At 41.3% G+C, this 25336-nt stretch overlaps 1 protein-coding gene across 1 annotated transcript in view; it reads right to left on the bottom strand.

Annotated features, from left to right (window-relative positions):
• LOC125484867 (protein diaphanous homolog 2-like) overlaps positions 1-24649 on the bottom strand; it is a 43085-nt gene extending 18436 nt beyond the window's left edge. Inside the window, exons 1-2 of the mRNA XM_048605333.1 lie at positions 24449-24649; positions 24262-24336 (exon numbers count right to left, since the gene is read on the bottom strand). Coding sequence (XP_048461290.1) covers positions 24262-24336; positions 24449-24649 — 276 coding nt within the window. The remainder of the gene's footprint in view (positions 1-24261; positions 24337-24448) is intronic.
• Between the last annotated feature and the right edge of the window lie 687 nt (positions 24650-25336).

The following is a 25336-nucleotide window of genomic DNA, read 5'->3' on the forward strand; positions in this document are numbered from 1 at the left end:
TACCCTCATTACATACCTATGAACAATCCCAATTCATACCTAACACCAAAAACTTCACCTCAACCTTACAAACTTATCACCATTGAAAACCTTATTCCACACCTCACAAGTTGCACACAATTCTAGCTACTCACCCATGATGGTCACAGTCCCCAAATACACCTCACTCTTGAATAGAATTTTACCTTTCTTGCAGGACAAGGTGTTTTTTTAATAGACGGAAAGGACCTAATGGCAGCTGACAGCCATTGTGTAAATGTCCTTAACCCCTCTGGAGTACATGGTGGGTAGTGAGTGGGTATCCATCCTCTGTTGAACACACGTTCAGCTGAGAAAGATTAAGAGAAGGTAATGTGTAGAGCATGGAGCTTCAAAACAGTAATGTTGTCTTCAATGTGACAATTTGTCTACCCTGTATAGTTCTTTCATGTACCACAATGCGCAAAATTGTTCTCATCAAATTGGCATATATTGTGGATTATAGAAGTTTGTATCTGCTCTGCAATTGTCATTGTGATGTCAAAGAAAACTTAAAAAAAAGACACTAAGAAGCTGAGTAGCATAGCTAATGTTTTACAGAGCTGAAAGGAGGAAACTGTCATGGGAGGTTGAAAAAGATCATTTTTCTTAAAACGGAGGACAAGTTTAGGAAGTATTTCTAGTTGAAATATTTTTCCCTGCTTAGTATTAAAAATCAATAGGAAAATAATTTATTAAACCCAACATGAAACTTGTTTCGTTAACTGTGTTCTCACAAGGTGAGACATTTTGATTCTTTTTTTCTATGGGTTGTTTTGGTGATGGAGGTTAGAAAGAGCAATTGCATTTATCAAGGAGTGGATACTCTGATGTTAATGAAAACTGGTGCACTGTGTAATCCCAAGCCAAACTGTTTTATTAAAAAAAAAGATTGGGTGGGCACGCAGCACAGTGAACTGATAAATGATTATTTTTTCTGATATTCACAGATTAGCTCACATTCTGAATCACCATCTCTTATTGAAATCAATGAAACTGGTTTCTCATTACACCACCGGTTTGGAGCAAAGGCCTCATGAGGATATTTAATACAACACGCTATTAATGGCTATTGGTATATGCTCTGCATCAAAGTCTGAGCTTTAAGCAGAATACTCTCATGAGACTTTTCATCCTTTCTAAAGGATGCCACTTGCATTAATCATGGTCAGGAGTCAACTGGTCAATATGATCACTATTTTCACCATGATGATATCCTTAGGTTCATGGTAGGAACATAAGGAGCAGGAATATAAAATTCACTGGGTTATTATGTGTGCTAAGAACATTCAGCAGATATTCTTTACCTTTACATTGAGACTCTTTTGTCAGGTATTATAGGCTGAGAACTGGTAGGTAGGGAGGTCAGTTAGCAGCATTGCGGGATGGGTGTGAGTGGTTTACATGTATCCTGTCTGATGAAGAGATCACAAGAACTTTTTTCTGTCCTTGACTGATGAGATTCAATATTTCAGAAATTCTAGAATATAGCTTAATGCAATGTTTATTTTGTTCTGTATCTTCAGCTGAATAAGCGGCAAGAGAAATCATTATCACTATTTGGAATGCAAAGCAAAATTTCAATTAGGACTGTGTAGAAGCTGGAAGAAATTCTCATGAAAATATTTGTCATTACTATCACTGCTACAAGGCTTGAATTGGACTTGTATCAATAATTGATTGTTAGTGGTTTTCTTGAAAAGTGTTGACTGTCAAACAAAGTAACATGAAATGAAGGTTGGTGTCATGAGTTTGGGGAGAGGATTAGGTTCATGGGCCTGGAACTGATACCACTTGAAATTACTGAAGGAGAATTCCATGCATCTAAGATTTAAAATGTGATAGTTTGAAAGGTCTATTATCATAATTAGTGCAAAATGCAGCCATTAATAAGTTATTGGACTTGCAATAAGCTCATTAGGGGGCCTGCAGTGTATTTTAAGTAAACTCAGAAGGTGATGTTCCTGGATCACAAATCTGTGCTTCAATACTGATTGCTCACAGCTCTTCCCTCCAACAGAAGGATGATATTGAAACTCTAACAGTTGTACCTGACCTTAATTGCTACTGTACACCACAAATCAATTAGTCACTGAAAAAGTAGCCTTTATAAATGAGCATCAGTAAGACCGTCACTCTCAGTACTAATGTGAACACAAAGTATACTGAAACAGTGAGGCGTTTACAATGTCAGCCCTATTCCACTAAACAGAGAATCCTAAGCCTTCTGGAATGCCATCTTGATTTATCAAATATAGGGAAGGATGTTCAAACTCGGTGTGAAATGAATTAATGATTGGTTATCAAGCATTTCCCAAGCAACAGTTAAATCCAATGTTACATTTTACACAATGCACTCCTTTTATGGTATGCTTATTTTCTGAAATTATACTTGTTCTCGAATTCATCAAATGTTTATTGTAGTTGGTATTAAAGAATACTGGCGTAGCAGTAAAGTCACTACTGTAATCATGAGGCTCAAGCTGTTGCACTGGGGACACTGGCTCAAATGGCAGTCAGTAGAATTTAGGTTCAATTAATGATTGTGAAATTGAAAGCCAGTCTCAGCAATAGTGTTCATTAAACTACCATTGATTGTTGAAATTATTCAACTGAACAAAACAAAAAGAACTTTTGAAATAAATAGGGAGAGAGTGGGAGGCGGATAGAAGAGGGATAGAGGAGAGGATAGGTGGAGAGGAAACAAACAGGTCGAAGAGGCGGGGATGGAGCCAGGAAAGGTAGTGTAGGTAGGGAGTTAGGAAGGGGATAGGTCAGTCCAGGGAGGACGGACAGGTCAAGGGGGCGGGATGAGGTTGGTCGGTAGGAGATGGAGGTGCGGCTTGAGGTGGGAGGAGGGGATAGGTGGGAGGAAGAACAGGTTAGGGAGGCAGGGACGAGCTGGACTGGTTTTGGGATGCGGTGGGGGGAGGGGAGATTAAACTTGTAAAATCCACATTGATACCATTGGGCTGCAGGGTTCCCAAGCGGAATATGAGTTGCTGTTCCTGCAACCTTCGGGTGGCATCGTTGTGGCGCTGCAGGAGGCCCAGGATGGACATGTCGTCTGAGGAATGGGAGGGGGAGTTGAAATGGTTCGCGACTGGGAGGTGCAGTTGTTTGTTGCGAACCGAGCGTAGGTGTTCTGCAAAGCGGTCCCCGAGTCTACGCTTGGTTTCCCTGATGTAGAGGGAGCCACACCGTGTACAGCGGATGCAGTATACCACATTGGCAGATGTGCAGGTGAACATCTGCTTGATGTGGAAAGTCTTCTTGGGGCCTGGGATGGGGGTGAGGGAGGAGGTATGGGGGCAGGTGTAGCACTTCCTGCGGTTGCAGGGAAAAGTGCCGGGTGTGGTGGAGCTGGAGGGGAGTGTGGAGCGGACAAGGGAGTCACGGAGAGAGTTGTCCCTCCGGAAAGCAGATAAGGGTGGGGAGGGAAAGATGTCTTTGGTGGTGGGGTCGGATTGCAGATGGCGGAAGTGTCGGAGGATGATGCGTTGGATCCGGAGGTTGGTGGGGTGGTACGTGAGGACGAGGGGGATTCTTTTTTGGTTCTTATTGCGTGGACGGGGTGTGAGGGATGAGGTGCGGGAGATGTGGGAGACACGGTTGAGGGCGTTCTCGACCACCGAGGAGGGGAAGTTACGGTCCTTGAAAAACGAGGACAACTGAGATGTACGGGAGTGGAATGCCTCATCCTGGGAGCAGATGCGGCGGAGGCGAAGGAATTGGGAATAGGGGGTAGCATTTTTGCAGGAAGGTGGGTGGGAGGAGGAGTATTCTAGGTAGCTGTGGGAGTCGGTGGGCTTGAAATGAATATCGGTTTCTAGGTGGTTGCCCGATATGGAGACAGAGGGGTCCAGGAAGGGGAGAGAGGTGTTAGAGATGGTCCAGGTAAACTTAAGGTTGGGGTGGAAGGTGTTAGTGAAGTGGATGAACTGTTCGAGCTCCTCGTGGGAGCACGAGGCGGCGCCGATACAGTCATCAATGTAACGGAGGAAGAGGTGGGGTTTAGGGCCGGTGTAGGTACGGAAGAGGGATTGTTCCACGTAACCTACAAAGAGGCAGGCGTAGCTTGGGCCCATGTGGGTACCCATGGCTACCCCCTTTTGTCTGTAGGAAGTGGGAGGAATTGAAAGAGAAGCTGTTGAGTGTGAGGACGAGTTCGGCTAAGCGGATGAGGGTATCAGTGGAGGGGGACTGGTCGGGCCTGCGGGACAGGAAGAAGCGGAGGGCCTTAAGGCCGTCTGCATGGGGAATGCAGGTGTAGAGGGACTGGACGTCCATGGTAAAAATGAGGTGTTGGGGACCGGGGAATTGTAAGTTCTGGAGGAGGTGGAGGGCGTGGGTGGGGTCACGGACATAGGTAGGGAGTTCCTGGACCAAGGGGGAGGGAGCCTCTCTGCTCCTATGATGCTGCTTGGCCTGCTGTGTTCATCCAGCCCTGCACCTTGTTGTCTCGGATTCTCCAGCATCTGCAGTTCCTACTATCTCTAAAACAAAAAGAACTATTCAGCACAGGAATGGATCCTTTGGCCCTCCAAGCCTGCGCCGACATATTTTACCCTTCCATACTAAAACTGTCTTCACTTACAGGATCTGTATCCTTCTATTCCCTTCCTATTCAGGTATTGGAACAGGTGCTTCTTGAATGCTGCTATGTGTCTGCTTTCACCAACTTCTCTGGCAGCACGTTCCAGGCACTCAACATCCTTTCTGTGAAAAACGTGCCTCACACATCTCTTTTAAACTCCCCCCCCGCCGGCCTTGCACCTTGAACTTACGTCCTCTACTAATTGACCCCTCCACCCTGGGAAAAAGCCTCATACTTTCCACTTTATCCATGCTATTCACAATTTTATAAATTTCTATCAGGTCACCCCTCAATCTCCTGCATTCCAGCGAAAACAAGCCCAGTCTATCCAACCTTTCTTCATAGTTAAAATCCCCTATGCCAGGCTGGTAAACCTTTTCTTTACTTTCTCCAAAGCATCCACATCCTTCTGCTAGTGTGGTGACCAGAACTGTACACAATATTCAAGGTGTAGCCTAACTAAAGTTCTATAAAGCTGCAGCAAACTTATCTATCTTTATACTCAATGCCCCTTCCAATGAAGGCAAGCATCCTGCAGGCCATTTTACTACCTTATCTACTTGCGCTGTCACCTTCAGTGATGTGTGGACCTGCATATCCAGATCTTCTGCATATCAATACTCCTAAGAGTCCTGCCATTCACTGCATAATCTCTACCTGTACTTGACCTTCCAAAATACATCATTTCACATTTGTCCAGATTAAACTCCATCTGCCATTTTCTGGGGTGCTGCCAAGTGATCTATATCCTGCTGTATTGTCTGACAATCCTCCTCACTATCCACAACTCTACCAAACTTTGTATCATCTGCAAACTTAATTAGACCAGCTACGTTCTCCTCCAAATCATTTATGTAGATCACGAACAGCAGAGGTCCCAGCACTGATCCCTGTGGAACATTACTAGTCACAGCGCTCCACTACGAAAAGCATCCTTCCACCGCTACCCTCTGTCTCCAATGACTAACCCAGTTCTGTATCCATCTTGCCAGCTCTGCCCTGATACCATGTGACTTTACTTTTTGTACCAATCTGCCATGAGGGACCTTGTCGAAGGCTTACTCAAGTCCATGTAGACGACATCAACTGCTTTTCCCTCATCAGTCACCTTCGTCACCTCCTCAAAAAACTCAATCAAGTTAGTGAGGCATACTGTTTAACTGGTTCTTAAATATCCTTTAGGGAAGGAAATCTGTCATCCTTAACTGGTCTGGTCTACATGCAATTTCAGATCCACAGCAAATGTGTTTGACTCTTAACTGCCTTCTGAAATGGCCTAGCGTGCTACTCAATTCAATGGCAATTAGAGATGGCAACAAGTGCTAATTTTGCTGGCAACACCCACATTCATCAAAGAATTAAGAAAATAAAGCCTGCTTTTCTGACACAAAGTAGCAGGAAGAAATACAACTTTCCCACTTCCCAGTTATCCTTTCTCCCATCTTGCTGCCAAGACTCACCCGGAGTAAAAGTGAGGAAGGTGAAGTCTCAAGCAATAAATCAGATACAGCAAATATCTTTTTCTAAAAAAATATAATTGGCCCATTGAATCATTATCTAAAATACTACCATACTTAGTCTGCAACTATGAGAACTGAAAACATCACTGTAATTGTTGCTAAAAGGTGTACACATATGTTTAGCTGTACGTGTTACTGATGAAAGAAAAAGAAACAATGAAAAGAGACTGATTAAATTTCCTTCAGAATCAAATGTTTTCATAAAGTTGAAGGCAGAGCCTCTTGGGAAATGCACATTCTATTGTTTGGCAACTCACCCTCTCAGTTTATGGCAACAGAGTGGATTTTCCCTCCAATGGAGGATTAAAAATTGGCGCAACACAGGAAAGCATATGGCCTCAGGGTGATATTTTTAAGCTGATTTTTATGGTGTTTGCTATGTCACTTACAGGCAATTCTCTCTAGGCTTAATAGCATAATTTCACAACTCCTTCACACTCTACAAAGCTGCTTGGCATTACTCCTACATTCTCTAATTAGTAGGGTCTTCCAAAATACATCAGCCAACCTCTCTCAAACTTTTATTTCTTATGCCACTATCATTTCTGTTTTGTTGCTATTAGCTTCAGATTACTGAACAGCAATTGCTTAAATTCTGCATCGGAAAGAATGTTGCTATCACAATGACACTGATGTTAACATATATCCAAATAAGTTCCAACATACTTTTCAATGGTAAGCTGTACATGATTTGAAATATAACCTTTCTACAGTTTACTTTAATTAAGACATTTATTTTTCAATGTTATAAAAATGGGCACCTAACATCTAGAAACATAGGAAAAGGAGTAGGTAATTCAGACTGTCGAGTCTGCTTCATGATCATGGTTGATTGAACACTTTAATGCTTTCACCCACAATATTCCCATTACTCTTCACATCACTGATGATCAAAAATATTCTCAAACTCAATGTTAAATATACTCAAAACTGTGCTTCAATAGGAGGAAATAAGAATTCCAAAACATCACCTTGCTCTGAGTAAAACAAAAATAAATTCTCGTCTTGGTCCTAAATGGCATTGCACTTATTTCTAAACTCCTAAACAGGGAAAATGTCATATTGACAATTACTCCATTGATCTCTATGTATTTTGTAGGATTCAATGAGATGACCCCCTCATTCTTCAAAACTCAAGAGAATACAGGCCTAATTTACCCAATCCTTCTTCTGAGGACAATCCCACTTTCCTAGGAACAGGTCCTGTGAACCTTTGTTGTACTCTATCTCCGGCAACAATATTTTTCCTGAGATAAGGAAACCACAACTGCACAGAGGGGCAGAAAGAGAGGGGCAGAAACAGTGGGTATGAAACAGTGGGTGCACAGTTCTCCAGGTGCAATCTAACAAAGATCCTAATACAATTGACGCAAGACTACATTACTGCTGTAAGTTATAAGAATCTACAGTTATGTAGCACCTTTCATGAAATGAAACATCCCAAAGGGCTTCGCAGGAACATTATAAAACAAAATCTGACATCGAGCAACATAGGAAGATACTACATCACATGCCCTAAAGCATGGCCGAAAGATATATTTCAGGAAATTTTGGGGTGAGGGGGGAATGGTGGTGGTATTCTAGATCTCAGACCTATGCATCTGAAGGCACAGTAACTGATAGTATAGTGATAATAGGCCAGAATTAAAAGAGCACAGATATCTTGGGAAGTTGGAGGGTTGGAGAAAATTAGTGCTTTGATGCTTTTTCAATACTTAATTGTTTATAGATCAGAGACCGAAGATTTTTTTTTTTATTAAAGTAGGATTTGAAAACAATTTTAAGAATTTTAAAGTCATAACACTACTGAGTCGATGTGATTTGACAAGGGAATTGCTGGCAGTTGCTGGCAGCAGAGTTTTGGATGGTGTCAAGTTTCTAAGGTTTCAGTGTGGGAGACGAGCCAGGAGTGAGGGGAAGTACTTGGGCTGATAAGTGGCAAGTAACATTTGCACTACACAAGTGCCAGTCAATAACCATCTCCAAAAACACAGAATCTAACCACTGCCTGTTGACATTCAATGGCATTACCGTCAATAATTTCCCCACTATCAACATCTTGGGAGTTATCATTCAGCGGAAACTGAACTGGACCAGCTATACAAGAATTGTAGCTACAAGAATAGGTCAGAGGCCAGAAATCTCACAGTGGTTAACTCACTTCCCACCTCACTAAAGCCTGTTCACCATTTACCAAGGCAAATCAGAATGTGATGGAATACTCCTCACGAGCCTGGATGAATGCAATTCTAACAACTCAAGCAGCTTTACACCATCTGAGACAAAGCAGCACACTTGATTGGCACCATATCCACAAAGTTTTGCTCCCTCCACCACCAATGCTCAGCAATGCAGCAATGTGTACCACCTATAAAATGCACAGCAGAAATTCACTTCGGCTCCTCAAGATGGCGCCTTCCAAACCCACAACCACAACAATCTAGAAGGACAAAGGCAGCAAATACTTGGGAGTAGCACTATCCCTGCAAGTTCCAAGCCACCCACTATCCTAACTTGGAAATATATGAGATAACAAGGTGTAGAGCTGGATGAACAGAGCAGGCCAAGCAGCATCAGAGGAGCAGGAAAGCTGACGTTTCGGGCCTAGACCCTTCTTCAGAAATGGGGGAGGGGGAAGGGGGTTCTGAAATAAATAGGGAGAGAGGGGAAGGTGGATAGAAGATGGATAGAGAAGAAGATGGGTGGAGAGGAGACAGACAGGTCAAAGAGGCGGGGATGGAGCCAGTAAAGGTGAGTGTAGGTGGGGAGTTAGGGAGGGATAGGTCCGTCCAGGGAGGACGGACAGGTCAAGGGGGGGCGGGATGAGGCTAGTAGGTAGGAGATAGGGGTGGGGCTTGAGGTGGGAGGAGGGGATAGGTAGGAGGAAGGACAGGTTAGGGAGGCGGGGACAAGCTGGGCTGGTTTTGGATGCGATAGGGGGAGGGGAGATTTTGAAGCTTGTGAAGTCCACATTGACGCCGTTGTGCTGCAGGGTTCCCAAGGAGAATATGAGATGCTATTCCTGCAACTTCGGGTGGCATTGTTGTGGCACTGCAGGAGGCCCAGGATGGAAATGTCGTCTGAGGAACGGGAGGGGGAGTTGAAATGGTTCGCGACTGGGAGGTGCAGTTGTTTAGTGCGAACTGAGCGTAGGCGTTCCGCAAAGCGGTCCCCAAGCCTCTGCTTGGTTTCCCCGATATAGAGGAGGCCACAACGGGAACAGCGGATACAGTATACTACATTAGCAGATGTGCAGGTGAACATCTGCTTGATGTGGAAAGTCTTCTTGGGGCTTGGGATGGGGGTGAGGGGGGAGGTGTAGGGGCAGGTGTAGCACTTCCTGGGCCTCCTGCATGCCACATCGGTGCCACCCGAAGGTTACAGGAACAGCACCTCATATTCCACTTGGGAACCCTGCAGCCCAAAGGCATCAATGTGGACTTCACAAGCTTCAAAATCTCCCCTCCCGCTACCGCACCCCAAAACCAGCCCAGCTTGTCCCCACCTTCCTAACCTGTCCTTCCTCCTACCTATCCCCTCCTCCCACCTCAAGCCCCAGCCCCATCTCCTACCTACTCGCCTCATTCCGCCCCCTTGACCTGTCCATCCTCCCTACCTCCTCACCTACACTCACCTTTACTGGCTCCATCCCCACCTCTTTGAACTGTGTTTCCTCTCCACCTATCTTCACCTCTATCCATCTTCCATCCGCCTCCCCCTCTCTCCCTATTTATTTCAGAACCCCCTTCCCTCCCCCATTTCTGAAGAAGGGTCTAGGCCCGAAACGTCAGCCTTCCTGCTCCTCTGATGCTGCTTGGCCTGCTGTGTTCATCCAGCTCTACACCTTGTTATCTCAGATTCTCCAGCATCTGTAGTTCCTACTATCTTGGAAATATATCATTTCTTCAGTGTTGCTGGGTCAAAATTCTGGAACTCCATGGCAGTATTGTGGGTCTACCTACAGCAAATGGACTAGAACTGTTTAAGAAGGCCATCACCTTCTCAAGGGAAACTAGGGAAGGGTAATAAATGCTAGTCCAGCCAGTGCCACCAACATACGGGGAATGACTAGGTTAAAAAAAAAGCAGGTTTAGAGGTCACAGAGGGAAGAATGATGCTTCACTAACAGGTAATCTGGCACTGAGATGAAGGTCAGTCAGAGAAGATAAACATATCTAAAAAGCCGAAGGTCAGCAGGAAGGAAGGAAACAGAAGTTTGCAATACCAAAGGTGATTGAGAATTTTTAAAAAAATGCTTAATAAACACTGAATGCAAACAAAAACTGACTCACACCAAAATACACTGTCATGATAATAACGTAAATCCTTTCAAATTTACAGTAAAAATCCACGTATTATAGCTTTAAATATATACTTTAATTGGATTTTATTTTCATGTAGTTCTAAACTGTGTATAATTAATTGATGAAACTAATTGTAATTCAGATTTTATCACCATTAATTAAATTTGAAAAAAATCATAAACCATAACATTGAATATCCACCAAAAATGCAGCTGAGCTTTGTACATTTAATTTTTATAGCATTCCAAGGTGAATTTGGAAGCAGTGTATAATATAGTTACTGCAAATGACATTCACTAATATTGTGCCAATTTGAACACACTTGGAATCTTAGCATAACCTAAACAGCAGTATATCATTCATGATTCACTAATTAGATTTGAATTATATAGTGAAATAAATATTGTTGAAGAATATTAACGAGCAAGCTGAAATTCATATGCACCATTCAGTGAGCTTGAATTTTGTACCAAGAATATCCAGGAACAAATGGCAAAACACAGGTCTATAACGTTTACAGGTAAGCAGTTCTTTCTCATCCAGCTGTTACTCTGCCCATGATCAACAGATTGTTGTTGAACTCCAATGAAGAATGCCAATGGCTTGCATAAATAACCATTTCTGAAGAAGGGTCTAGGCCCGAAACGTCAGTTTTTCTGCTCTGCTGATGCTGCTTGGCCTGCTGTGTTCATCCAGCTCTACACCTTGTTACCTCTCATATAATAATTGTGTTGCAGCTTTTAGGTCATTCAATCTCTTGCCTTTCTGGGTTTAAAGCTATTAATTTTACTTGAAAGGTGATTCACTGCCTCCTTCCCACTGTTGTTGGTCTAGTCACAATGCAAGATTTCATACATAATTAACTGGGGTTGGCCTAAGCATTCCTGCACCTACAAAATTCTGATGGAGATTTGCAATTTGCTTGTGAAAGGTTCCTTTTTTGGCAAGGGCCACAATAGCTCAAATTTAAATCCTTATCTTATTCGTTATTCAAGCTCAATTCCCTTCAATCTGTGATATTCCCAAGTGCTCATGCAAGCATCTTGGAATCTCCTTCATGGTTTAGAAAGTCACATTTGCAGAGGGCAGCAAATAAGCACAATATGCTTTCCCCCTCTCAAAGGAGCAATAATTGATCTTATCACATGGGTGAACTCTATAGATTGTGAAGTACTTCAGACTCAACTAAAGCATCTCATAGACCTGTTGCTGCTGAACGTAACAGTTACAGATACATTCTGAATTTTTTTTTGCATTACAGAAACCACTTAATGAAGAATCAACAGAACTTGCAAGAAAAATGTCCTCAGAAATTATGTCCAAAATATTTTTTACTGTTAAAGCTTCACTTAAACCAAATGTAATAATCTGCCGAAAAAATATAAAGGTTAAGAACCAAACTTCATTGTCCCTCCCCACCCCACACAAACACTACAACTTAAAACTTTTTTATACAAGAACCCCAAAAGCAACTTAGTTTACAGGTGCTCAATATTCATAGTAAATACAAATATTATGAGTTACTATGTATCTTCAGGAATATAATAGACAATGGTTTTTGGGTTGATTTCTCCAATTAAATATGGAGATTCCTTAAGTTGTCATTGGTCCCTGCTATGAGTTCCATTCAAGTACCTGTGCTTCTATTCCCTTCTCCACGCTCGGAGGTTGAACCACCTGGCGTTCACAATCTTGGCCTCCTTTTTGATCTAGAGCTGATGTTCCACGCCCAAATTCTAATGCTCACATAGACTACATACTACAACTCTTCCCCAGTGCTTATTTGCTGCTCAAACCCATTACCATGGTTTTATTCACTCCAGGCAAAACTTTTCAAATGCTCACTCAGCTGGCATTCCATTCTTGGTAAACTTCAGCTTTTCCAAAACTCCTGCCTCTATCTCAACTTGCAACAAGTAACGTTCATCCATCAGCGCCTACGTTTCCTGACACTGGCTCTCAATGCATAAGACCATAAGAAATAGGAATAGGAATAGGAACATGCCTTTTGGGTCCTTGAACCCGCTCTGCCATTCAATAGGATTATGATAATCTCACTATCACTATCTCTGATGACATTCCTCACATCCACTTTCCTGTCTATCTACAAGCCTTGATTGGTCTACTGATCAAGATTCAATGTATCTCAACCTTAAATACACAAGGACTCTGCCCCCACAGCTCTCTGTGGCAAGGAGTTCCAATCACTCTCAAAACTCTGAGTGAAGAAATTCCTTCTTATTTCAGTCTTAAATTGGCACCCCTTTATCCTGAAACTGTCCTCTGGTCCCAGACTCGCCCATGAGGTAAACATCCTCAGTACTTACTTTGTCCTGAAGAATCCTATACCTTTCAATGAGATCTCCTGTCATTCTTCTAAACTCCAATGAATAGTGTCACCAACAATGCAGCATATTTAATATTCTCAGTTGCATTTCAATTTCTTCATGATCTTGTCCCTCTTCGTCTCTATAATCTCGTACAATCTTACAATATTTGAATATCTCAGTGTTCCTCCAATTCTGGCCACCTGTGCATATTTGGTACTTTTTGAACGTTAGATATGTCTTCAATCATGTCTTCAATCACATATGGCTCAAGTTTGAAAAATCATTCCCTGCATTTCTCCACCTCTTTTACTTCCTTTAAACCAATTATTAAAATTTTTTGACCAAACTTTAAGTTATCTATCTTAGTGTCTTCTTCCTTGGCTCAGTGTCAATTTTTTTCTGGTAATGTTCCTGGATTGGGTATGATTTATGACACAAAAGATGCAATATAAATGCAAGTTATTAATTAAATTGAACTTCATTAAAATCTTTGTAACTTTGCGTCATGGTTCTTAACTTGATAACAGCTAAGGCCTTCAATGTCCTCAAAACAAAAGTGAAATGAAAAGGTAATTAAACTTCAGCAGTTCCAATCATACAAAAAACACATGAAACTGAATGATTAAAGTCAGTCAAGCTCAATACTAGGGGGAATTTATAAAGAATATTATCACAAGCAAAATATCAAGTCATTTCAATGGCAACATTTGTGCTTGCCATATTTTATTTCAACTTACTTAGATAAAGAACTTGGATGTAAAGTACTTCAGAAGAAATTATCAGAAGTGTTTTGTGTCAAGCAGACTTCACGAGTGAGATATTTAAGAATCAATCTTTAGCCTGTTAATTCTTTTCTTTCATCTCTGGTAAAAGTATTACTTCTCACTCACTGTACAAATTTACAAAGTCTTTTGGAATTTCTATTTTGAACTTTTTAAAAAAAATTACTAACACAAGGTACAATCACAGTGGGCTGAATCTTAGATTCTTTTGCCTGTCAGTTTTGTTGGGTTTCTTGAAGGGTTTCTGGCCAGAATGCCTCGTGAGATCTCTGCTGTATGTTACAAAACTTGCCCCATTAACTATCTGCCCCATGCCTATAGTGCCTCTCTAGTCCAATTCTAGCCCTACCTTACTACTCCTTGCTCCTGGCAAAACTCACCACTGCCAGCAATGCCAGAATTGACCACCATTCCTGGCAACAGAGCCATCTTTGCAAAGCCATTGCGCGCCCTGACAAGTACTGTTAGTCTGAAGCTGTTTTGTACAGCTCCTGACATTTGCTCCAGTCATAGTAGGGAAGATCAATGTCCCAGTTTGTTGGCTGGATTGGGTGGTGCAGAAGTGGGACATCCACTTCGTCTACCAGCAGTAGAGGAGGTCATGACTCCACACCATGTCAGCCTGGTCCAAGGTTGCCACCGAGGTCAGTGCAGTCTCAGCTGTCTGGAGGAACACCCAGCAGTGAGCAGTAAGGTTAATCACTTGCTTCACTTTGCCAGTATAAGCCTCACCATGTCCTCTCCGATGCCTTAGACACTCGATCTCTCTTGCTGTGACAACCTCCCATCATTCTCCATGGGTGGCTTAAATGTCAGGTCCCTTCAAATTTGTTGTGTGGCTGCAGATGTGTTCATGTAAGAGTGAAGGCTGTGTGGGGATTTTCTTGTTGGCTCCACAAGCTTATTTAATATATTGCGACAACATTGATGTAAATATTTCAGATTTGTTCAGAATAGCTGCCAGGAAAACTAGCACTATGTTTTGTCAAGTGGGTAGCTATCGTTCAGTGGTCAGCATTCTTGTCTTTAAATCGAAGAATTGAAGTTTGAAATCCCATTTCAAGATCTAAGTTCACGAAACTTGGCTGACACTCTAATGCAGTACCAAGAGATTTTCTGTCTTTTGGATTAGATAGTAAAGCAAGGGGCACAACTTTCCAACAGCTTCTGGGTCCTAAGGATCACAAATTGAGGCCTGTTCCTTGGGGGATCCAGCAGTGGGATGTCATGTAATTTTAATACACTTCTCAAGGAATGGGAATGTAGAGAGAAGCTCAGGGATGAAGGAGGCGAGGGCAGGAGTGTGGCTTTCAGAAGCTAATGCCTTGTCCAACCATCTGTGCCTCTCACAGCCCCCAGATTGGAACAATTGGAAGTTCCTTGCCTAATGTGGCAGACAGGTTGCCTTGGTTTCTCATTTGGAAACATTGTTTTTCTAGCCCACTAGGAAGGCAGGTTAATGGGGAAGTTGTGAGTTGAGGCCCTTAAGTGGCCAATCACTGACCTTAAAAGGGCCTTAATTGGAGAAGGCAGAGAGTATATTGCCAGGGCCATTTTGGCCTCTTTATTCCCCTGTCACCACCACCAGGAAGATTGAACCTAGAAACTCTTCTACTGTCCCAGGCAAACAGAATAGGGGAATTACTTCCAGTGTTTTGTACAATATTTATCTCTCATTTATTATCACAAAACAGATAATTGAAGTTTGCTGCATGCATTACAAAATCCTGTGGTCAATTTACATGCCGCATAAACATAAGTTTTAATTTTCTGTTCCCACAGCCCCAACAATTGGGTTTAACAAACACATAATTTTAATCTAGTTATTCTGCTAGTTGTCGGAGGCCACTATATCAAAATGGAAGATGCAAAATTCACCTGAGTGTAGAAGTGCCATACAGAACATGGTGGCTAGGGGAAACAATGCAAGCATTTTGCTCAGAGATCAGGAAGAAAGGAGAATACTGTTCTCCCTGTTCCACTCACAGGGTAGAATGTTCAATGCATTCTCTTGCAGGAGTAAGAGAGGTGCAGTAGTAACCTGTAATATAGCTTCCCATTACCACTAAGAATTAGTGACAAATGATCATAAACATTTCAGCAAAGAAAAACACAGACAATTGCTGCCAATTGTCACAGATGATCATGAAAAAAAGCCCTTTGAGTTAAGTACTGGCTTTGCATCTATAATGAAAATTCTTTTTGGAAACTTGAGAATGCAATTGGCAACACATGGGCACACTTAAAGGCATTTCAACTTTCCATTTTTTCAGACATTAGGACATTTTGGCAGCGCGTGACTTTGGTCTGTCTTAAAAATGCCTTGCTTACTCTGGTCATATTTTCAGTCGTGGAATTAAATGCTGATTGAGAATGGGCTTCCTGGTTTCTACTACTGAATTACACAAGCACAGAGGCAGAGGATTTCGGTGATAGGGCACACAGACAAAGATAAACAAATGGCTGGCATGAATTGCATTGCACCTACTGGTTTCAGTGCACTTGCAAGGATCCCTTCCCGAAGTTACCTTCTGTGCTCTCTCTGCTGACAAATGAATATGGGAATTTTACAGGGGCCTTGAATCCAGTCAACAAATGGAGGAAAGACATCTAGACCAACATCTAGCATGGGATTGGAGATTAAAAGACAGCTGAAAATGTTGCATTACAAGTGCTAAGAACAGTTCTGTCCCTGTGCATTAGAAAAGCAGCAGGAGAGCACCTGAAAGTCAAAAACAACATTTCACTGCATGTATAACTGTCAGGAAAATACAAATTATGATTTATGATGGTGTCTTTTGGTAGCTAACAATAACATCCAGTTATTGAGATCTACACTTCAGTTTAAAATTATGCATCAGGGTTGGCATCAAACAAGCAATATGGAGTCAAATGGGTCAGACTTGTGCATTGTTGAGCACAGCAATGTTTTTGATTTCCCTTGCTCCAGGAGGAAATATTACTGTTCATAGCAATCTCAAGAAGCACACTTTTTGCATACAAGTTTAACAATGTCAAACATGTACTATATTCTAGGAAAACTGCAGCAAGAAGAAATATTAATCAGGGACTATTGAATTTGACTGTGTAGAAACAACATTCCTTTTGCCAAACAAAGTAGGATAAACAAGGTTGGAATGATTTATTATTTCAGAACAGTAAGCTAAATAAAATGTACAAAAACGCACATAATACTTTGGGTATTTACCTCAGATAATTGTTAGCTGCAGTGTATAGAAACATAGAGAATAGGAGCAGGAGTAGCCATTTGGCTCTTTGAGCCTGCTCCACTATTCAACACGGTCATGGCTGATCATCCAACTCAGTACCCTATTCCCATTTTCCCCCTTACCCTTTGATCCCTTTAGCCCCAAGAATGATTTCTATCTCCTTACTTGGAAACATTCAACATTTTGGTCTCAACCGCTTTCTTTGGCAGAGAATTCCACTGGCTCGCCACTGTCTGGTAAAGAAATGTCTCCTTGCCACAGTCTTTAGATTGTGATGGCTGGTTCTGGACTCTTCAGTCATTGGGATCACCCTTCCTGCATTTACACTGTCTAGTTCTGTTCCATGAGGATCCTCCCTAATTCTTCTAAATGTCAATGAATACAGCCGTAACCGATCCAGTCTCTCTACATATATGACAAAAAAAGCTCAAAAGCCAACTATTATGGATACTGAAAATATAAAATAAAAACAGAAAATGCTGGAAATGCTCAGCAGTAAGACAAAGGCCTTCAAGCATAGTCCAGGTTTTGCTGAATTTCAACAATAGTGCAAAGTAGATGAAGAGAAGTTGAAAGAGTAACAAGCAATTTCAGGCTTGTTTTTTAAAAACCTGGTTATCAATAGTGCACCCTCCTTTCGAATGCTACCTCAGTCAAAGGCGGCATAAACTTGTACTAGAGTCAAATGGGGTGGGGAAGCATGGTCTTCTCGATGCCCTTGCAATTAAAATGTTATAGTTACTACATTCAATTCATTTGAAACAATCTTATTTTGCATTACCATTGATGCATTTTCAACCTAAGTAAGGCAAGACAGGGGACATTGGGTTTATCCACATTCAGCATCTAGAAAACCACTTTGCCAAGAACTTATCAGTTTTTTTTTCCTTTCCACAGTGGCACTCTCCCCTCAGGTGCATTGCCCCTGATGCAAAGGCACTTTCGCTGCAATTCCCCATCCTGTAGTTTAGACAGGTACTTGTTCATAAAAGGCCTTCTATCTTCTTGCAGTGACACAAACAAGCATATGCTGTGTTCACAAATAAACATTTCTCATCTCTTGGGCTACAAATTATTTATATTTATGCTTTTGGAAGTGACTTGTGCTTTCCCATTTCCTGCACAGAATCTAGTCCTGAAGTTAGAATTCACAGAACACAATACAAAAGAATTAAAGTAAGAAGTACTGAAAATTCAGGCACCTTTCCACCACTTTTTCAGAACATAAACCTCAATAGACCCAGGGGTTCCTTGCAGAAACATACATGAAAATCAATAGACTGCCCACAACAATAGCAAACCAACCACATGTCCTCTTCTCATTTAAAATCTAGACTACCCATAGATGCATTTTTTACAACCAAGTGTTATGAAGAAGACATTAATGGAGTGAAATAAATAGTTTAAACCACAGGTCTCCAAACTAGGATCCCTGAATGCCTCAGGTTTACACAATTCTTCAATTTTCCATTTTTTTTTACATAGTGACACAGTAAAAAGACACCATTGTGCAGATTTTGCATGTCACCACACTTATTTAACTATTAGTATGTGTTTCTTGTTATACTGTAGAAATAACGATAAACTTTGATTAACTGGCCAACCACCTGAGTGCTGCTGGGATTGTAGATGCCCTGGGGACCTCTTCTTGATCTGTTGCAATTCATGCTTTTTTTGCTGCTCCTACACCAGGAATGGAAGACAATTCCAGAATATTGACCAAATGACAACAACAGTGTCAAAACAGCAAGTTAGGATGATATGTGATTATGGGAAAACTTGGCACTGATGGTTTTTCTCATGATATTGCTCCTTGCTATGCAAGGTCACAGCAGCACTCTTGAAATTATTGTAATGTGTCTTGTAAATTGTTACTGTGATGTCTCACAGGGTGCATCAGTTGGCAGTGCTCTCACCTCTTAGTAAGAACGCAGTGGATTCAAGTTGCACTCCAGAGACTTGAAGCACAAAAGCCTAAGGTGACATTCCAATGTGATACTCATGTGGTACTGTGCTGTTGGAGATGCTATATTTTCTGATGTGATATTAAACCAATGGTTCATTTGCCTCCTCAGATGTAAGTAAAGGACTCCATGGCAGTATTTCAAAGGTGTCCTGGCCAACCTTTAACCTTCAAAGAGTCCCACTAAAAAGAAATCACTGCTGCCTGTGGAGTTTGCTCTATGCCTCGATTCCTACATTACAATAATGACAAGGGTACAGATTGTTGTTCTGGGGACAAAAACTTAAAACCTATCACAGCTGGTGGAATGTAATTCAAATCAAAAAAGGCATCTTCTGACACAGCGGTAATGTCTCTAACCCGGTGTCAAAAGGTCTGGGTTCAAGTCCCATCCGTTCCAGGTGTGTGTCATAACATGCCCGACAAGTTGATTTGAAATAAAAAGATGAGTACTTGGCCCATGATGGGCAGTGTTTATTTATTGTTAATAAAGTAATTTGACTAATTAGTGGTAGGTTTCAAAACTAAATAATTAGGTTATTACACACTTTTGTGGTGCAATGGTAATGCCCCTAGCTCTGGGCCAGAAAGTCCAAGTTTAAGTTGCACTACCTCTAGACATGTCTGAACAGGCTAATTAAAATGAGTTGGGTTATTTTACTTTTTGATATTTAGCACTCGCTACAATGTCCAGGCAGTGTTCGCCATTGGGTGATTTTTTGTGGTTAGGTTTATTTAAAAAGCTGGATTCTTTCCTAGTGGGGGAAATCACTTCTGCACAAGGAAAGGTTCCAGGGGAGAAAGGTGGAAACTGGTGTTTATGCTAAACTTATAAATTTATAACATGACTCTTGCCAATCTCAGCAAGACTTTAGTTGCATCATTCAATATATGGATATTGGTTTGATCAATAATCTTTATCATATGATAGACAGAAAGCCATCATGGGACTATAAATGTCAGCTGTCAATGATGCTTCTATTTGGAATTATTATCTTGACCTTCTCAACATTGGCTAATTGGGTTTCAATAATCATCACCGCAGCAGCAAATAATACATTGAACTCATCAATTCAGAAATCTGGTACAAAAACAGAAATTGCTGGAAAATTTCAGCAGGTCTAGTAGCATCTGCAGAGAGAAATCAGAACTAATGTTTCAGCTCCAGTGACCCTTCTTCAGATCTTCAGAAATTTGGTACACGGGGGAGAAGCAGATGAGTTTCCACAACGTTATAATCCCAGATACATAATATATATTATTGTTTGCCATTTGCTAATTCAGTTGTTGCAGATGTATCTGCACAGAAGAGACTGCTGCAAGGAATAAACAGATGCTTAACAAGAATTTGCTCTGTAAATTGCTCAAGATCCTATCAGCAGCAGAGGACATGAGTGACAACCATGCGCAGTGTGGTAGGTTGTCTTTTTTCATTCAGTGATACATGTTATGCAGTCTACAACACAAGATGCAAGCACTGCCTCTAATATATCCAGACGAATGATTTGATCGTGATAAGCTATCCCGAAGGTTCTTTTTCTAAGCATGATAAGACACAATTTTGATGCAACAGATTTAATTTAAAGGGCAATGCCTCAAGGTGATCAAGAGGAGTGATCAAGGGATATGGAAAAATAGTGTCAATAACAGCAAAAAAACTATCTGTATGATACAATGATAAGTAAATAATTAGGGTCGCTCTGGTAGGGGGTGAAGAGTGAGAATCTGCAAAATGTTACAAACTATACAAGCCTCAAGTCTGTATATAGATAAAAAGGTGCTTCAAAACTCAGACCTATTGCTTTGGAATTATGCCCAACTGCGACTTATTATCTCCCCTGAAAATTATCATAATTGCCCTACAGATTAACGCGACATGTCATTTTGAACTCACAAAATGTATAAATTAGATCTAGGCCTTGTGTTACAGTTGGTATGGCCAGTAACTCACGACACCTCATTGCTGCATGAGGCAAAATATCATACATAATTCAAAAAATTGCATAAGCATTTTATTTCAGAAAGCTGCAGTTTATTTTCTTTCTTTGTCTATAATAGTAAAACAGCAATTATTGCAAGTTACAAAATTGAGACATACTTTATTAGAGAAACGCAGAGCAGGCGCAGTCAATTTACCTTTCTGTATGATCTCCAGCTAGGGAAAACAAAGATCAGTATTATGCTCCAGGCAATTAAGTATTATTTAGATTTTAATGTTAAATATGGTTCATTTATAGTGCCAAGAACTATATGGCACTCCTGCTGTCAACATCACTTTAATGGATAGAAATCATTCCACAATCCTAAAGGAAGTGATGTTCCACACTTCAATAATTTCCTTGAGTTACCACTGGATTTTATATCCCTTCTATCTGCCTTGTGAATTTAGTGAAACTCTTTCATTGTGGGCACCATAATGTACAAATGTACACTACTCAGTTTATGTAGTGATGAAAATTACATGAATACTTTTATATCAAAACAGAACTTCATTGGATTTAGAACAGCAGCAGCACTTCTCCACAGTAGTTATTCTCCATTAGTTATAACGGCGTGACTTGCACACTTCATAAGCATTTGTGAAGTTCCTATCTAGTCTCAAAACAGCAACATACACAATATGGATATCTGTAAGAGATACAGTTAGAAGACAAGAAAGTTGCCATGTGTTGCAATTACATTATTAGTTTAATAAATATTTCAGATTGCTCCATGTGGCAGACTTGCATTTGTGATCAACTGAAATCTGAGAAATCCAAGTACAAGATACAGGGACTGAGCGCACATCTAGTAGTGTCCTCAGGGTTCTTCCTTGCAAGATATGAACAGTATCAGATGTACTCAGTTTGATTGCATGATACTTTGAGACCTTACAGCAATCAATGATCGTTTAATCTACCAAAATTGCTGTACGTAAAAAATGCAATCTTAAGTAATGTAAACAATAACCAAACCAGGTGACAATGGGCACAAGAACTGGAAGAAGTTAATGAGACAAAAGAATCTTAAATATTTATTTGTAAGAAGTCCAAAGTGTCTTAAGGATTATTATGTCAGACTGCCAAATCAAAATAAGTCTGATCTACAATAAAAGTTCAGTTCATTTGCTTTGTGAGTTGAAAATCATTTTTTAAAAAAAGCACGTGGAGAAAAATATTTGTTTATAAGCAGCAGCAATATTTCACTTCACAAAAGCTGACTGCAATTTAGACAAAACTTAATAAGAACACAAGAAACATGAGAATGCATCATATGCCACGTTAAACTTGCTCTGCCATTCAATCTGATTATGGCTGACCTAAAGGCTGAGCACTATTTCCCCATAGCTTCACAGATGACTGGACTCTGAGAGACCAACAATCAGTTTATCTCAACCTTACATGCATTTAATGATGGACCATCCACAACCGTCTGAGGAAGAGAATTTAAAATGATATTCACACCTTTGAATGAAAAAAAACCCTCATCCTCAGGACTAAATGACTAGTTCCTTATCCTGAGACCATGGTCCCATGTTCTCAATATTCCTGACTCAGACACACAGAGGCTGTGCCTTTGGCTCCTAGTGTCTCCGACCAGTAGAAACATCTTTTCCACATCCATTCTAACAGGGCCTTTCAGTATTCTGTAAGTTTCAATCAGATCCCCTCTCATCTTTCAAAAGTCCATTGGGCACAGACCCAGAGTCCTCAAATGTTCCTCATATGACAAGCCCTTCATCCCCAGGATCATTCTTGTAAACCTCTTCTGGACTCTGTCCAATACCAGCACATCCTTCTTTAGTTATACAGCCCAAAATTGCTCACAACATTCCAAGTGCGATCTGACCAAAGCCAAAACAGCCCTCAGCAGTACATTTCTGCTTTTGTATTCTAGCTTTCTTGAAATGAATGCCAAAATTTTATTTGCTTTTCTAACTGCCAAATGAACCTGTGTGTTAACCTGAAAAGCATCCTGAACGAGGACTTCTAAATCCCTTTGTACTTCGGATTTCTGAAGCCTTTCCCCATTTAGAAAATAGTCTACACCTCCAACCCCCAAAGTGCATAACCTCACACTTTCCCACAGTTTAATTATCTGTCACTTCTTCACCCATTCTCCTAGCCTGTACAAGTCCTTCTGCAGTTTCCCTGCTCCCTTAACACTGTTTGCCCCTCCACTTATCTCTGTCATCTGCAAACTTAGCACCAATGCCCTTAGCTCTTTCATTCAAATTGTTAATGTAATAACATGAATAGTTGTGGTCCCAATATGGACCCCTGCACAATGCATTAATCATTGGCTGCCATCCTGAAAAAGACCCTTTATCCTTATTCTCTGCCTTTTGCCAGTCAGTCAATCTTCTATCTAAGCATATACCTGGCCCCTAACACCATGGGCTCTTATTTTACTAGGTAGCCTCCTGTGTGTCACCTTGTCAAAGGCCTTCTGGAAATTCAAACAGATTACGTCCCTGGCTCTCCTTTGTTTAACTTGCTCGTTACCTCCTCAAAGAATGGCATGATCTTCTCGCGACAAAGCCGTTTTGACTCAGCACTATTTTACCATGCACTCCGAAATGCTCTGCAATCTCATCTTTAGAATCTTAATGATGGAATGAATCTTAAGAATGATGGAGGTTAGGCTAACTGGTCTATGGCTTCCTGTCTCTGCCTCTCTTCCTTCTTAAACAGGGCTGTTACATTTACTGTCTCCCAGTCCTCTGGATGCTCCCTGACTCCAGTGATTCCTGAAAGATCACCAATCGCTCTACCAACTCCTCAGCTATCTCCTTCAGATCTCTGGGGTATAGTCCATCTGGTCCAGGTGATTTATCCACCTTCAGCTCTTTCAGCTTCCACAGCACCTTCTCCTTAGTGATGACCATTATATTCACCTTTATCCCGAGTCTCTTGAAGTTCTGGTATGCTGCTGGTGTCTTCCACAGTGAAAACTGATGCAAAGTGCTTATTCAATTCGTCTGCCATTACTACTTCTCCAGCCTCATTTTCCAGCAGTCCAATGTCCACTCTTAACTGTCTCTTCACGTTTAGATATTAAAAGAAAACCTCTTGCAATCATCTTTTATAGTACTAGCTAGCTTACTGTCATATTTCATCTTCTCCCCACTAATTGTGTTTTGTTACCCTCTGCTGATTTGTAAAGGCTTCCCAATCCTCTGGCTTCCCACTGAACTTCACCACAATCTATGCTTTTACTTTTGCCTTTATGCTGACCTTGACTTCCCTTGTCAGCCATGGATGACTTCCCCTCCCCTTAGTATATTTCTTCTTCCTTGAGATGAATTTCTACTGTCACTTCCTAATTACTCCCGCAAATTCCTACCATTGCTGCTCCACTGTCTTCGTTGCTAGGCTCTCCTTCCAATCAACTCTGGCCAGCTCCTCCCTCACATCCTTGTAGTTACTGTTACACATCTGTAATACCATTACACCTGATTCCAGCTTCACCCTCTCAAACTGCAGGGTGAATTCTATCATAATTATTGTCACACTGACCCCCTTGTGGGTGCCTTACCTTAAGCTCCTGAATAAAGTCATTATACATCATCAAATCTAGAACAGGTTGCTCCCAAGTGAGTTCAACCACATGCTGTGCCAAAAAAATCTCAGACATTCCATGAATCCCTTTTCTTGAGATCTGCTACCAACCTGATTTTCCCAGTCCACCTGCAAAATTGAAGTGCCTCATAATTATTGCATACCTTTTCATCTCCTAAGTTACATTCTTCTCCACATCCTGACTTCTGAGAGGAAGTTTGTACAGAACTGCCATCAGGGACTTTTATCCTTTGTGGTTTCTCATCTCTACCCACAGATTCTATGCCTTCTGACTTTACATCACTTCTTGCTATCAGTTTAATTTCATTTGTGACTAACAAGGTAACTCTGTCTTCTCTCCCCATCTGCTGGTCCTATTAATAGGACGTGAATCCTTGTATATTTTGTTCCCAGCTCTGATTCTCTTGCAGCCACGTCTCTGTAATACCCAGATCATCATACTCACCGATTTCAATCTGCGCTACAAGCTCAATTACCTTGTTTCATATACTGTGAGCATTTAAGTACAACACCCTCAGTCCTACATTGACCATCCCCTTCTCATAGTTGTCCCGTCATCTGCTGTGTCTGAAGTCAGATTTTTACACTCCTGTCCTATTACTTGTTCTGGAAACTTTTAATAACTTTTGCTGAGCCTTTCTCCCATTAAACTTTTTCCAACTACTGAATTTCAAACCTTATCCACAAGCCCAGTGATTCACCAGGACTCTGGTCCCAGTGTGATTCAGGTTGAGCCGGTACTGGTGCCAAAGTCGCATGAATTTGAACCGATTTCTCCTATACCAATCTGAGCCACACTTTTACCACTTTAATCTGGTTGATCCTGGACCAACTTGATAGTGGCTCAAGCAGCAATTCCAAAATTATTACCTTTAGTTTATTCTTTTAAGTTTAGCCCCTAGGTCCTCAAAACCTTTCTCCACCTACATCATTGGTAGCTATGTGGACCAACTCCATCTTTCACCTCCCACGCCAGGTTACCCTGCAGCCCAGACAAGATATCTTCAACCCAGGCAACATGCCCTTCGGGA

This window comes from Rhincodon typus, chromosome 14, assembly GCF_021869965.1.
Source record: "Rhincodon typus isolate 14 chromosome 14, sRhiTyp1.1, whole genome shotgun sequence".
Taxonomy (NCBI): domain Eukaryota; kingdom Metazoa; phylum Chordata; class Chondrichthyes; order Orectolobiformes; family Rhincodontidae; genus Rhincodon; species Rhincodon typus.